Here is a 14,471-nt window from a genome sequence, read left to right on the forward strand (position 1 = left end):
GTTGTTACTTTTATTAAGCAAAAATCTAAATCTTTTTTTGGACTTGTTAATTATAATTTAAGTCAGATTTATGAAGAGCCATGTTATGCGTGTATTTATTAAAGTCAGGGGTAACAGTGTTTTGCTTGTAATCATTTAAGGCATATGGATTATTCCATTTAGTCCTTCCCTACTCTTTCTGGAAAGGCACCAAAATCCTGCTTCCAGCTCCAACTTCTAGGATTGACTGTGATAGATGGAGGATTCTCTGGGAGGTTAAAGAATTTACTAAGTAAAATAAACTAAAGAATATTCACAAATGTTTTTCAAGTACTAAAGTGGATTCAAGGAATTCTCAGATGGTTCAGTGGTTACAGCTCCATGCTTTCACTGCCACGGGCATGGGTTCAATTGTTGGTTGGAGAACTAAGATCCCACAAGCCACGTGGCACAGCCAGACAAAATAAATAAAAGGTAAAAATGGACTCAACAAATATACTCTGTTAAACATTGTGCCCTGTGCTATAAGCATAGAGTTGTATGAGACACAGTCTTTGCCTTCCAGGAGATTATGGAGTAGTAGGAGAGAGAAGACAAATCCTTAAAGAACTTCTGTACAAGGTACTAAGTAACACATGCCATGTAAATGATGAAAATTAAGTGCTGCTCTAAGAATACCAAGGAGGGAGGAGTCACTTCTGGCCAGGGTGAACACAGAAAGAATCATAGGGGATGTGATATTTGAGCCAGTTCTTAAAGGAAGGGTAGGGTTTCAGTGTGGGGTGGTGGATGCAAGGGAAGGGCATTCCAGGCAGAAGAATATAAACTAAAGCCCTGGAGCTCCTTTCCAGAATAATGAGTAATCCAGATTGACAAATACACATGATTCATATGGTAAGCAGAAGGAAATAGAATGATAGGGCCCATTGACAGATGGATTCTAGGCTAAGACACTATAATTTGTTTAGTTGGCATTAGGGAATCATTGGCTCAGAAGGTAAAGAATCTGCCTGCAGTGTGGGAGACCTGGGTTCGATCCCTGTGTTGGGAAGATCCCCTGGAGGAGGGCATGCAACCCACTCCAGTATTCTTGCCTGGAGAATCCCCATGATTACCAGAGAAGCCTGTAGGGCTACAATCCATGGGGTCACAAAGAGTTGGACAGGCCTGAGCAACTAAGCACAGCACAGCACAAGGAGTCATTGAAGGCTTCCTGGTAACTCAGCAGGTAAAGAATCTGCCTGCCATGCAGGAGACCCTGGTTCAATTCCTGGATTAGGAAGATCCTCTGGAGAACGGATAGGGTACCCACTCCAGTATATTTGGGCTTCCCTGTTGGCTTAGAGAATCCACCTGCAGTGCGGGAGACCTCGGTTCAATCCCTGAGTTGGGAAGATCCCCTGGAGGAGGGCATGGCAACTCACCTAGTATTCTTGCCTGGAGAATCCCCATGGACAGAGGAGCTTGGTGGGCTACAGTCCATGGGTTGCAGAGAGATGGACACAATGGAGAGACTAAGCACAGCACAGGGAGTCGCTGAAGGTTTTTGAGTAGAGTAGGGACATGATCATAGCTATACCATGGAAGGATTATTTTGATGGGTTGGGGAGGGGAGGGCAGAGTCTGCAGTAAGGAGATTGATTAGGAAGCCATCACCATATTCAGGAATATGATGCTGAAGGCCTCAACCAGGATGTTGGTGTTAGCAATGGAAAGGAAAGTGTTAGTTGCTCAGTCATGACTCTTTTGTGACCCCCATGAACTGTAACCCACCAGACTCCACTGTCCATGGAATTCTCCAGGCAAAAATACTGGAGTGGGTTGCCATTCCTTTCTCTAGGAAATCTTCCTGATTCAGGAATTGAACCCAGGTCTCCTGAATTGCAGGTGGATTCTTTACTGTCTGAGTCACCAAGGAAGCCTAGTGGAAGGGAAGTGAGCATGTTATAGAGAATAACGCATTGAGGTGATCTTCCTTCTTCAAAGAGAGTCCCATGGCACAAGTTGGTGTGATTGCAGGGGCACTGAGCGTCCTCTCCACTCCACACGTCCTAGAACACGCAATCACCTTGCACAGTTAGTCCAGATAAAGAACAGTTAGTACTCTCCCTCATTAGAAAGTTTGGAAACCAAGAGATTAAGAAAACTCAGGGATGCAGAAATGGTGAATGAAGAAGAATCAGACCCTTCTTGATCAGATTTTTTAGGTCATAAGGCTTTGTTTGTGGTTCCAGTATTGTTATAGCAAGGACTGACCTTAGGAAAAAAAATTTTTTTTTCCCCTTTATTCTGGTTGCTTAAATTGAGATGTCTCTTATCCTTGCCTTTCTGATAACTGGAAGGGAAAGGGAGGGTAGGAATACTGCCCTATACCAGGCACTGTGTTATTCAAGCTGTTCTTTGAAATTGGCTATTGGTTATATTGTACTTGAGTCGTTTGGCTAGAGGCCCCTCATTCCCTCTCTTCTGGTGTGAGGTCCAGTGCCCTCCTAAGCTCCTCCTCTGCCTGCACATGAAAATGCTTCTGATGCTGTCAGTGTCAGTTCCGTTGGAAATAGGTGTCAGCTGTCTATGCTGTAGGTTCTAGTGCCAGCTGGACACAGGTAAGCCCTGACAACGTGGGGTACTCTGACATCGGAAGACCCTCTGTTACTCTTTTTTCTCTGCAACCATCTCAGAGAGGAGAGGTCAGAACCCATTTTTATTTTTTTCAGTTTTATTTATTTATTTTTTTACTTTACAATATCGTGTTGGTTTTGCCATACATTGACATGAATCCACCATGGGTGTACATGTGTTCCCCATCCTGAACCCCCCTCCCACATCCCTCCCCATCCAATCCCTCTGGGTCATCCCAGTGCACCAGCCCCAAGCACCCTGTATCATGCATCGAACCTGGATTGGCGATTCGTTTCACATGTGATAATTTACATGTTTCAATGCCATTCTCGCATATCATCCCACCCTCGCCCTCTCCTACAGAGTCCAAAAGACTCTTCTATACATCTGTGTCTCTTTTGCTGTCTCGCATACAAGGTTATTGTTACCATCTTTCTAAATTCCATATATATAGGTTAGTATACTGTATTGGTGTAGAACCCATTTTTAGACCCAGTTACATTACTGATAAGGGCTGCTACTTTAAAAAAACAAACATTAACACAGGCAGGAGAGGACCCTGTTGCCTCTCTACTTCCTCCTGTGCCCTTTGCCTTGGATCTTGGTGCTCAGACTTGTCCCCACTGCCTCCACGATGGCATGGCGACTTCCTGTGTGCTCTGTCAGAAGTGACAGCATTTTGGTGGTTTGGGAGAACCTGAGCTCCCTCCTTGGTCACCATGGTTTCTGAAACCAGACAGACCTATGTTTGAATCCTGGTTCTTCCATTCACTAATTACCTGACTCCTTTATCTCTGAGATGGAGATAATACTAGTCCATCAAGTTGTCAAGAGTACTAAATGAGATGATCTTGCGAAGTGTTTAGCACAGTTCTTGGCACAGAGTGCACATTCAATAGATGGTATTTGGTATAGCTGTAGATCCTCTTTCTGCCCAAGACCCTTTGCAGCCCATGAATCTGGGTATTCTTAAGAATAAGACTACTCAGAATGTTGTTTTCTCCCTAGTCGCAGGAGGAGGGGTTGAAATTTGAAAATAAAAAGGCAAAATGCTTTAATTGAATAGTTCCCTACCCTATCAATCACTAGAACCTCCTGGAGAGCTTTAATAAGCAGCTTCACCTCGACCCCACCCTCCCATAGCTCAGGAATCTTGCAGAGGCAGGGTCTGGGTAAAAGGTGGGGACTGCTTTGTGAACAAAACTTAGTAAGCCCTCTGAGTAGTTTTACTGACGGGGCAGAATTGGGAACCTCTGTTCTCTAGTCCCCAGGGGCTTATTGGCTAAAGGATTTCTAAGGTCACCTCTTCTCAAACAGTGGCAGACTCACCTTCCTTAGTTGCTGAGGCTGTTTTAATCCTAGCAGTACAGAATTGGCTCAATTCCAACTAATCTTGAGCTCTAGTGAGGGAACTGGGTTTTTCTGTCATGTGAAGTCACTCAGTCGTGTCCGACTCTTTGTGACCCCATGGACTGTAGCCTATCAGGCTCCTCCATCCAGGGGATTTTCCAGGCAAGAGTGCTGGAGTGGATTGCCATTTCCTTCTCCAGGGGATCTTCCCAACCCAAGAACCAAACTCGGGTTTCCCGCACTGCTGGCAGATAGATGCTTTACCGTCTGAGCTACCAGAACTTTTCTGTCATAGTGAAAGTTATTTGTCTCAGAGACTTGATGGCATAGACAGTAGAACTGGAAATTGTCCATATGGGGTAGAGACCAGGAGCAGAGTTGAGAGGCAAGGTTTGTTCTGCAGTCTTGGAGTGGCCATTGTGTCTCTTCCTGCCTCTCCCCAGCTGGCCCCTTGCATTCTGAACAAACAAGAGTGAGCGAGCTTGGGCCTGATACCTGCTTCCCCCTTCCCTCTCACAGGGCTGGTCACTAGGTCTTTGCCCAGCTGGCTAAGTCTCTGCGCAAAGCCTCCTGGCCTTGAACTGTCTTTGTGGCTTTTGTATAAGTGGCAATTCTCAGAATCTGGTGGAGAATCTGCTTTGTGAGATTAGAGTGTAGTGTGTGGGCAAGAGACAGGCGTAGTTATTCTTAACCTGCAGGAAGGGAGGGAAAGGCGGAGAGGGCTCTGCCTCTGACAGGTCTGTGTCATGCTTGTTTATAGAAATAGCAAGCCCATAGTTTCGCTGGAATGACTTATAACTTAGGTATTTGTAACTTGTATTGAGTGGGATTGAGAAGTAGAGAAAGGGCGAAGGGGGAAGAAAGAAATTGATGGCAACAAAACATGGCAAGCAAAACAGCCTCCTCTCAGTCACGGGGGTTTCTTTATCATTCTGAGGTCAGCTGAGTCCTAGATGACCCTGGCCTTTTGTAGCTCTGGCCTCTTAGTTTTCTCTCGGGGGAGCAGCTGCTTTCTTCAGGGAGCACCACAGACTCCCTATCGTAGTCCCTCACACCGAGAGTGCAAGGACAGGTGAGAATCACGTACACCGTGGGCTCCATAGAAGCCCTTCCCTAGCAGTGCCTCCACACACTGAATCTTTCATTGGCTGGTGCCTCTCTCTAGCATGTAGGCTGATCAGATCTAGGGACTAGAGAGAGAGACACCAGAAGAGTTTAGAAGGCCTTATGCAGTTCCTGAGATCAAGTGTTTGGGGCGGGGTGGGGGTGGTGGGACGGCTTGGGACCCTGTGCTGTGCCGCCAGTTTTGCAGATGGCTTTGGAGTCCATTTCTTGCTTCTTTCAATTCTTTTTAGCACTTGTATTAACTATCCCTTCCTTCTGGTAACTCTCCCTTTCACTAGCTTCCTGGTTCTCCTCTTTTTCTAACTGCCGGGATCTCATTGTTCCCATACTCTAAAAACAGCTACTCCCCACATTTCTGTCCACCAGCCTCACTCTCTCTCCCCTCTGTCTCCTCCCATCTCATTGCATTTCAGTGCTGGTTTTCACCTCCATGTGAATAATTTTCAGATAGCTGTTTCTAGTCCTCACCTCTCTCCCGAGCATCAATTCCATGTGTATGTTGCTAAGCTAAATTGAATGTTTTATAGTAGTGTAGTAGTGTTATTTGCTCAGTTGTGTCTGACTCTTTACAACTCCGTGAACTATATAGCCCCCCAGGCTTCTCTATCTATTGGACTTCCCAGGCAAGAATACTGAAGTGGGTTGCCATTTCCTTCTCCAGGGTATCTTCTCGATCCAGGGATCGAACCTGGGTTTCCCACGTTGTGGGCAGATTCTTTACCATCTGAGCCACCAGGGAAACCCCAAGTGTTTTGTGGTTCCTGCTAAATATTCCTGAAGCGCCTAGATTCACCACATCTAAAACCGACACCAACAGTTCCCCTCCGCCCACTTCGTCCAGACCCCCTTTCTCTGATCATGGTACCATTTCTTTTCATAGCACCACCTTGTTCCCTGTCTCTGAAGTTCAAAATTTGAGTCTTTTGTCTTTTTTCTACAGAGTTGTACAGTGCCTGGTCTTGCCAGTTCTGTTTGCTTTGTCACTTTCTCCTTTGTCATTATTTCTTTCCTACTCTCACTGTCTCTATGCTGGTCTAGATCCTTACTACTCTTCACTCGAGCTATCATAATAGTCTCCTATATGGGCTCCCCGCCTGAGCTGTGCTTTGGTAATGATGTATATAGCTTTGATCATGTCCCTGGTTCGTTCGAAACCCTCCTGGGGCTTCCCAGAGTCTCCAAAAGACCTGACTTAGTTTGGTAACCAGGGCCCTTCCTGATCTGGTTGCAGTCTACCTTTTCTGACCTAACTCTCCTACAGAAAGTCCTTGCTTTCGCTGTTGCTGCTGTTTCCTTCTGCCAGACCCATTCATGCAGCTTCTTCTACTGAGAATTCCTTCTCTCTATATGTCCATCTGTCAAAATCCTATCCTCACTGCAAGGCCCAGGTCACATTCCATCTAACCTTCCGGGAAAGCTCATTGTTTCCCTTTCCTGATCCTGTTCAGAAACCACCCCTCTTCCTCCTCTTGGAGCACTTCATATCTTTCTTATGACCCTATCACATGCTGGATTGCTTTGTAGTATGTCATTGATCTTCCCTATTGGATTTTGAGGATAGAGGGTTGAATCTGTACTCTGCATTTTAGGACTCTAACGGCATCCCAGTGATTTCACATTTTAAAGAACAACTCATATAAAGAAATGTGCTTTACATTGTGACCCAGTGCACACACACATACCCCTGAAATAAAGTTTCATGATCAGTACTTACCATTACTACATGCCATGAGGTCTGTTTTTTGTTCTAGCTATTCATTACCTATTAAATCAATTTCAGATCCCATTAATAGGCTGCAGTCTGCATTCTGGAAAATACTGTTCTATGGAGAATGAATGAGTAGTCCTGTCTATTGCCTCTGAGCCACCTGTTTTTTCCATCTACTCTAATGAGAGCCAGAAGAGCTCTTAAACAGTTGGCTTTAGTCTTTCCTTCTCTCTTGGGAATAGGCAATTATGAAGTTATCCCTTTATCTCATTACAGTGAGGAATGATTCTGCTTTCCTTCTTTCTCTTAGAAGGATGCAATACTGCCCTGCCTAGTGCACACTGGGAGGGGTGGGCATTCAAGCCTTCCTTTGCAGTGTGTCTGTAGTAATTCTGCCCTTCTGCAGCCTTGCTGCTGGGGAAAGATGACACCCTCTTTCTGGCTGGTGTAGGCTTTCCTCCATCTCAACACTCTCCACCTGCCCAAGGAGTGGCTGGGTCACAACTTGAGTATTCTCCCTGCTTCTAGGCTGTGTTTCAGATGTGGAGGAGAGCACTGCAGAGTCCAGAGGGAGTGCCCTCTTCTTAATTCTGAGTTTTCACTTGCCCTTGATGTTCCTAGAACTGTGTATGTATCAGGGTGCTAGCTGCATGGGCCAGAATCAATTACCTGGACTGGTGTATCTGTGGGGCTGTATTTCATTGACATTTGGGCCATGAGGATTTGGAGCTGAAGTTCCTATCAGAAGTTGGGGCCCCATCCCTGACTTTGAGGACAGCTATTTTCTCACAGGGCCTGATCCCTGCCTCATTTTCCTCAAATGATGCTTGAGGCCAGAACTCTCATGCTGGTAGGCTTGCTTCCTTATGAAGAAATGCTATAGTATACAGGAGGGGCTGGTTATTGGTTCCCAAGGTGTGGTCAGAGAATCCCTGGGGTCCCCAAAACCCTTTAAGGGCATCTCTGTGGTCTCCTCCTTTCCAATTACATATACAAATAAGGCCAGATTTTCTTTATCTTCACCTAAAATAACATCATAGCAGATTGCATGCAGGTGCAGATATGAGAATCCAGTTGTTTTCTATTGAGCCAGACATTAGAGAGATCGGGAAAAATGTTAAACAGTGCCACTCTTTTCACTAAATGTTTTTGATTTTTTTTTTTGGAAACTAGAGTTACTTTTAATAAAAGTGTTAACATGTAATGGGTTTTTTTAATTACTTTTGAACAAATTAAATAATTTCAGTATTTCCATTGTAATTTTTAATATAACCAGTATTGATATTTATAACTTATATAAACAAAAGCTCTTTGGCTCCTTGATAATGTCTAAGAGTGTAAGGAAACCAAAACACGTAAGAGACCAACCAAAACGTGTGAAAATTGTTGGGCTAGGTCATACCGTGGTAACAAATCTCCTCACCATCTGCCCAACTTAACAGATAGTTTCTTTCTTGTTCCTGCTTGTGTTCACTGTGGGTCAGCACGGGCACTCTGTTCATCAGTCACTCAGGGACCCAGGCTGAGGGGGCTGTCTCCTCACCTGCGGCCAGGCTTAGCAGTCAGGAGAAGGGATGTATGCAGTAGTCCTTGAAAACTCCCACCGGAAGAAAGCGGTGTGTCGGGAGCATTGCAGATACAACACAGCCTGACAAGCACTGAAGTGAGAAACCTAAATCCAGTAAAAACTGATTCTTCAGTTCTCTGTTGCCCTTCCCCTCACATTGCTGGGTCAGCGGGTGTCAACGAAGCGGCTTGAGGATAAGGAGAAGTCAGGGACGTAAACTACAGAAGGATGTTGCTCATAAGGTGCTGAGCCCCACACCACATCCTGGACCATATCTTTTCTGTCTTTTAAACTTCTCCTGTGCAGTCTCTAAGACATACACTGAATACACGTGGAATAATGAACAGTTGTGTGCCCACCATCAACTTAAGAAACAAAATGTTACCTGTACCATTAACCTCCCTTTGTACTCGTCCTCATCTAGACATGGTCTTTCTGTCACAGCTAGTTTTTCTTTACTATTATTTTTTAGCCATGCAGCTTGAGGGATCTTAGTTCTCCGACCAGGGATGGAACCTGTGCCATGGCAGGGAAAGCACCGACTCCTCACCGCTGGACAACCAGGGAACTCCTACACACCCAGTTTCAGATACTTTGTGGAGAGCAACTCTGCTGGCCTGAAAACCCCAGTTTTCTTGTGCTTCTTATCTCTGTTGTTTCACTGTTGCCAGAGCCTCTGCCATGCATTTACTTATTCATCAAATATTTATCAAGTGCCCATTTTGTGCCAGGCACTGTTTAAAGTGCTAGGGATGCACCAGTGAGGGGTAGCAACTTAGGCCATGCCCTTGAGGAGCCCCTATTATGGTAGAGGAGACAGACAGTAAGTAAGTGGACAAAGAACCCATGTTGGGTCACTGCCTGACTCTCAAGTACAGTGAAGGAAAGTAAAGCGGGGTAGGTTGGGTATAGAGGAATAGCAGTAAAGCCAGTCTGGAAAGCCTTCTCTGAGGAGACCTTTGAGCAAAGACCTGAGTGAATTAGCTGAGTGAGTAGTTGAGGGAAGAGCATTTTAGTGGAAGAAATAAATAGCATACGCAGAGAACCGGAAGCTAGAATCTCCTTGCAGCACTTAAGGCAGTCAGGATGGTTGGAGTGGAATAAAGGAGGGGGAAGTGAAGGAAATGAGGTCAGAGAGGTAGCCAGGGGCCAGGTGACTCAGGATTCTGTAAACCAGGGTAAAGACGTTGGATTTAAACTTAAGGATGGGGAACAGTTGGAGGCATTTGAGCAGCATAATGACACAAACTCCCGTCTTTCTTAAAAGAATCACTGTGGCCTGCCATGTTGAGAAAAAAACTGTAGGAAGCAAGGCCCGAAGCAGATAGAACACATGGGAGTTACAGCCATAGGCCAGGGCAGAGAGGAAAGTTGCTTGAGCTTAGTGTTGCGTTGGTAAACGTTTACACGCTCTCTGAGGGGCAAAGGGGGCCCCAGCTTGTAGCGTTGTCTGATTTCATGGTGTCAGTGCTCCTGTCTTGGTGATTTCAGGCTTCCAGTGTGCTCTCGCTGTGTATGGAGCTGGGGCAGAGGTTCACAGTCGCTCTCCTGAGCCAGTGTGAGCCACCGTAGCACCCTGCTGCTTGAACTTGGGCCTTCTCAGCCTGGGGTGTGTTTGCAAAGGGGTGTCCAGGCTTGTCTCCATTTCCAAGGGTAGATGGAAGCTGTCCCAGGAAGGGGTATGGAGAGGGTTATGAGAGGAGAGAGTCAGTTCCTGAGGTCCATTGCCCAGGAGCCTCGCAGGATAAGCCTAGACATTGGAGGCCCTGCAAGAGCTCTGGACTCTCAGATCCTTTGAAAGTGGAGCTCAGCCCCAAACCTCCCTGCAAACAGGAAGCTGGTTTGAGTTAGAACATAAAATAAAAACCAGCTGATGCCCCTGAATGTTTTTCCCCTGCTCCTCCCCCTCCACAGAGCCAAAGGAAACTGCCTTTTTTTCCCCCCTGGATAGCTGCTCAGAAAGCCAGGAGAAGCCAAAACTCATAAATCCTTTGAAAATCGTCCAAGTTTTGAGCCTGGGTGAACTCCTGCCCGTGGGGTTTCCTAGCCCGGGTGTCTGCCCTCCTGCCGAGAGTCCTAGGAGGAAAGTGACAGAGGAGCACAGAGGTGGCAGGGGCCACAGCTGAGCCCCAGGCCCAGTGGGGGAGATGGCCCTGAGCAGGGCCCCAGACTGCCACTTCAGCCCACTTATGGGCCACGGAGTCAGGTGAGTGGGCCAAGACCAGAATTACTTTTTAATGAAATGGAACGTAATACAAATTGGAGTACATCACATGCAACAAGAGTTATCTATTGTTCTGTGAAACTTTCAGTTTTATGAACAAGCTCACACATGCATGTATGTTTACCCTGGATCAAGCTGTAAACAGTCTCTTAACATGGGTTGTGGTCAAAATCATTTGATAAACACTGGTCTTTCAGGTCTGAGTAACACACATCTCCTTCTTGCTTTATATTGCTGCTGAAAACTCCAAGCAAGTTCCAGATAATTCTCTGTGGAACTGGATCATCTACCCACAAAACACCTACCCAAATTCCTGTCAGAGGGAAGGCAAGCTGAGAACCAACAGACTGGTCTAATTCTTTGGGACCAAAGCTGAAGCATAAGGGAGGGATTGATGCAAATATGAATCCAAAGGATTTGCCTGAAATCAGATTAGCCTGGAGAGAATAGGAGTTGAGCGGTGTTTTTAGCTCAGCCCTTGTTTTGGTGACCTTTCTCATCTATGTGGGTAATGCTGGCCTCAGGCTCCTCTTTCTCTGCAGTAGGCAGTTGGTGCAGCAGGAATGTTCCTGAGCACCCCTACCTCAGGAAGAGCCAGAGGCGCAGTGCCAGGATGGGGGGCGGTGCCATGAACTGAGCATCCCCCAGGCTTCCCCAGCGTTGGTTGTTGTTCTCTAGTCTGTGTGCAGTGCTCAGACCTTTCAGAAAGGTTGCCTGGGTGCCCAGGGGTGGGGGAGGATTGTTAAGCTGAGAAAAAGTGTGTAAAGAGGCTTGTTAGAGCAAAGTATCAAGAATGTCTAGAGCAAGCGAAAGTTAGTTTATCCCCCACTAGGTTTAGCGCCTCAGAAAGACCCAGGGTAGCTGGCGAGTTTGGCTCTTGCCAGGTTGCTGTGGGTAGGCATGGTGCCCTCGAACTCAGCTGCTTCTGTCAGTGAGTAGACATGTGTTGGAATTCCTGGTCTCCATCCTCAAGAAGTACAGAAGACTCTTGGGGACCTTCTGAGGGAATAGCTTTAATTACCATATCCCAGTAAACTTATTTTGGTCTTTGGCCACCTCAGGGCATTTCTTTACAACATAATTCAAACTAAAGTGGTCCTTGGATATAAGAATTTAAACTGGCCCTCTAGAAGCACTTGGAATTCTCCAGTTGGGAGAGTAAGAAAGAAAGAGGAGAGATACTAAAGTGACTATGGGCTTTCCCTCTCTAGAAACTGACAGGGACTAGGAGCCCGTGACCCCTGCCTCGGATGTGAATACTTCTGAAGTGTTCCTGGTTCATGAGGCCCTATTAAGGCCCCAGAGACTCTTAACAGAATACACTCTAGCCTGTTTACATGGCCATTCTGCATTCCGAAGCCCTGCCATCTGAACCAACGAGGACAAGAGGGCCTCCCCGAGGAGGGCCAGTGCAGGGGGCCCAGGAAGTGCTGAGGAGGCTGGCCCGGACTGACAGGCGAGGCATTCCGTAGCAGGGGGTGAGGTGGAGTGATGAGTTACATGGCAGCCTGAACCTTACATGGGCTCATCTAGGAGAAAGCTCAGTGAACGAATCTGAGGTTAGTCCAGTACGTGTCCCAGGGCCTGCAGACAGTGTGGGGTAGCAGCAGTGACTTTGAGAGTGATGGTGAGTGTCTCCTATGGCTGTGTTCTCTCAGAATCTCTGAGTACTTTGCATATGTTTCCCTTTCATCTCTGTGAGAGTTGTGGCTTAATAATAATAATTAGAGTGCTCTGAGCATCTGTGCTTTGCAAAACATAGCATTAAACCATGTCTCTGCCTCCTGGGCTTATAGTCTGTATGAACTGGCTGCCATCTGATGGAGGGGAAGAGTGTGATGGAATGCATAGATCAGGGGTATTATGAGTCACCTAATTGATACCTAACATTCTCCCGGCTCTGGGAGATGAGAGTGGCCTTTCTTTCGTGCCTGCCAAGGCACGATCAGTGACATCCCCTGAGTCTCACAGACCCAAGAGGCCAGTCTGGGGACCCAGGGCTTTACCTTATAAATGGAGTTTTCCTGGATTGGGGGAGTACTTGTTCCTCTGTGGCCATGACCTGAGTTTTAACCACTTTATTTTCTTTTCTTTGGATCCAGCAGTTTGAGCACTGTTAAAAGCTGGTGATGTACACTGGCCTTTTTTTGCGTGTGATCAGGGAGCCGATGCCAAATCAGAACCTGGACAAGCCCCATTCTCCAGAAGACAGGGTCACCAGGAAGGCAGTCAGCACGGGAGAACACCTCCTTCCCAACCCCCTCTGTCCACAACATAACACTTCTCTGTCTTGTTCTCACAGGTGACCTTGGAGAAGGTGCTTGGAATCACAGTGTCTGGAGGCAGAGGACTTGCCTGTGACCCCCGATCGGGGTTAGTTGCCTACCCAGCTGGGTGAGTGTCTTGGCAGTGGGCTTACTGCATGGGAGCTTGTAGCTATGCTCAATCAGTCGGAGCAGGCAGGGTGTTCTGGTGCTTTCTGGGTGGTACATCCAGGTTAATGTTTTGGCCGTTTTTATAAATGAGATGCGGGGCCACATAAAGGTTCCATGTTGATTGTTGTCTTTGTTGCCATCCTGTCCTGCTCTTTGGCCACCTACACCCACCCACACATACAGATTTATACTTTGTATTACACACAGCTCCCAACTGTTTTCAGTGTCTCTAATATCTACCTTTTAGTCATTTTGTTTTATTATTTTTTAAATTTTTGTTTTATATTGGAATAGTGTTGATATATAATGTGTTAGTTTCAAGTGTACAGCAAAGTGATTTAGTTATACATATACACATATCCTTTTTTAGATCCCTTTCACATATAAGTTATTACATAGTACTGAGTTCCCTGTGCTCTACAGTATTATTGATTATTTATTTTATATATAGTAGCATGTATATGTTTATCCCTCCCCAGCTCCCACCTTTCCCCTTTGGTAACTGTGAGTTTGCCTTTGAAGCCTGAGAGTCTCTTCCTCTTTTGCAAATAAGTTCGTTTGTGCCATCTGTGTAGATCCCACATGTAGGTTCTATCATAGGATGTTTGTCATCCTCTGGTTGACTTCACTTAGTATGAGAATAGGTCCATCTGTGTCGCTGCAAACATATATGGACTTCATGGATTTTATTCTTTTTCATGCCTGAGTAATATTCCAGTGTGTGCACATGCGCGTGCCTGTGTGCATGCGTGCATGCAATACCGCATTTTCTCCATTAATCTGTTGATAAGCATTCAGGCTGTTTCCACTTTTTGGCTGTTATGGATAAAGCTTCTCTGATCACTTGGCACGTTGAGAGATGTCAGTGCCCTGGCAGAAAGGTGAGGTTCCAGGGCCGGTGTTCTTTTCCGTGCTGCCTCTTCACTCCTCTGCTCCTGTTCATGAGAAAACCCCAACCGTAGGTGCTTGCAGCTTCTGCAGAAGTGTTTCTTGTGGAGCCTCGGGGGCCCTCCTGCCGCTGGTTTACTCTGTCGCCCTCTGATCCTTGCTGCTGGAACATGAAAATAGGATGGGCTCTTCTCTCCTCCTTCCATCAACTTGGGAATGCCAGGATGCCCAGTAGGACTTCCACAGCAACACCTGGAGTTTTTATATCAGCTATACGATTTCTTTCTCTTTTTTTTTTTTAAGTTTTATCATCCCTACCTTTATCAAGAACTTTTTCTGTGTCAGGAACTTTGTTAAGCACATCACAGGAATTATTTTATTTAATACTCTGAGCAACCCTGTGAGGTTGGAACTGTTTTCATCGCCTATTTTAGAGGAGGGAAGCTAAGATTCAAAGAGAGAAAGCGTTTTGCTCCAGGTCACACAGCTAGTATGTGTCTGTATTGGGATTCCAACCCAAGTCCTCTGACTGCAAAGCTCTTTTAAAACGGCTCGAGGCAGGGAGGGAGACCAGAC

General features: G+C 46.2%; 1 protein-coding gene across 3 annotated transcripts in view; it reads left to right on the top strand.

Moving 5' to 3' along the window:
- The window catches only part of MAPKBP1 (mitogen-activated protein kinase binding protein 1), a 51,304-nt gene that overhangs the window by 11,316 nt on the left and 25,517 nt on the right, over positions 1–14,471 (top strand). For all 3 annotated transcript variants that reach the window (XM_069597874.1, XM_069597875.1, XM_069597876.1), the window contains one exon: positions 12,875–12,966. In XM_069597874.1, the coding sequence (XP_069453975.1) occupies positions 12,875–12,966 (92 nt within the window). The remainder of the gene's footprint in view (positions 1–12,874; positions 12,967–14,471) is intronic.

The sequence above is a fragment of the Ovis canadensis genome, chromosome 7 (genome assembly GCF_042477335.2).
Source record: "Ovis canadensis isolate MfBH-ARS-UI-01 breed Bighorn chromosome 7, ARS-UI_OviCan_v2, whole genome shotgun sequence".
Lineage (NCBI taxonomy): Eukaryota > Metazoa > Chordata > Mammalia > Artiodactyla > Bovidae > Ovis > Ovis canadensis.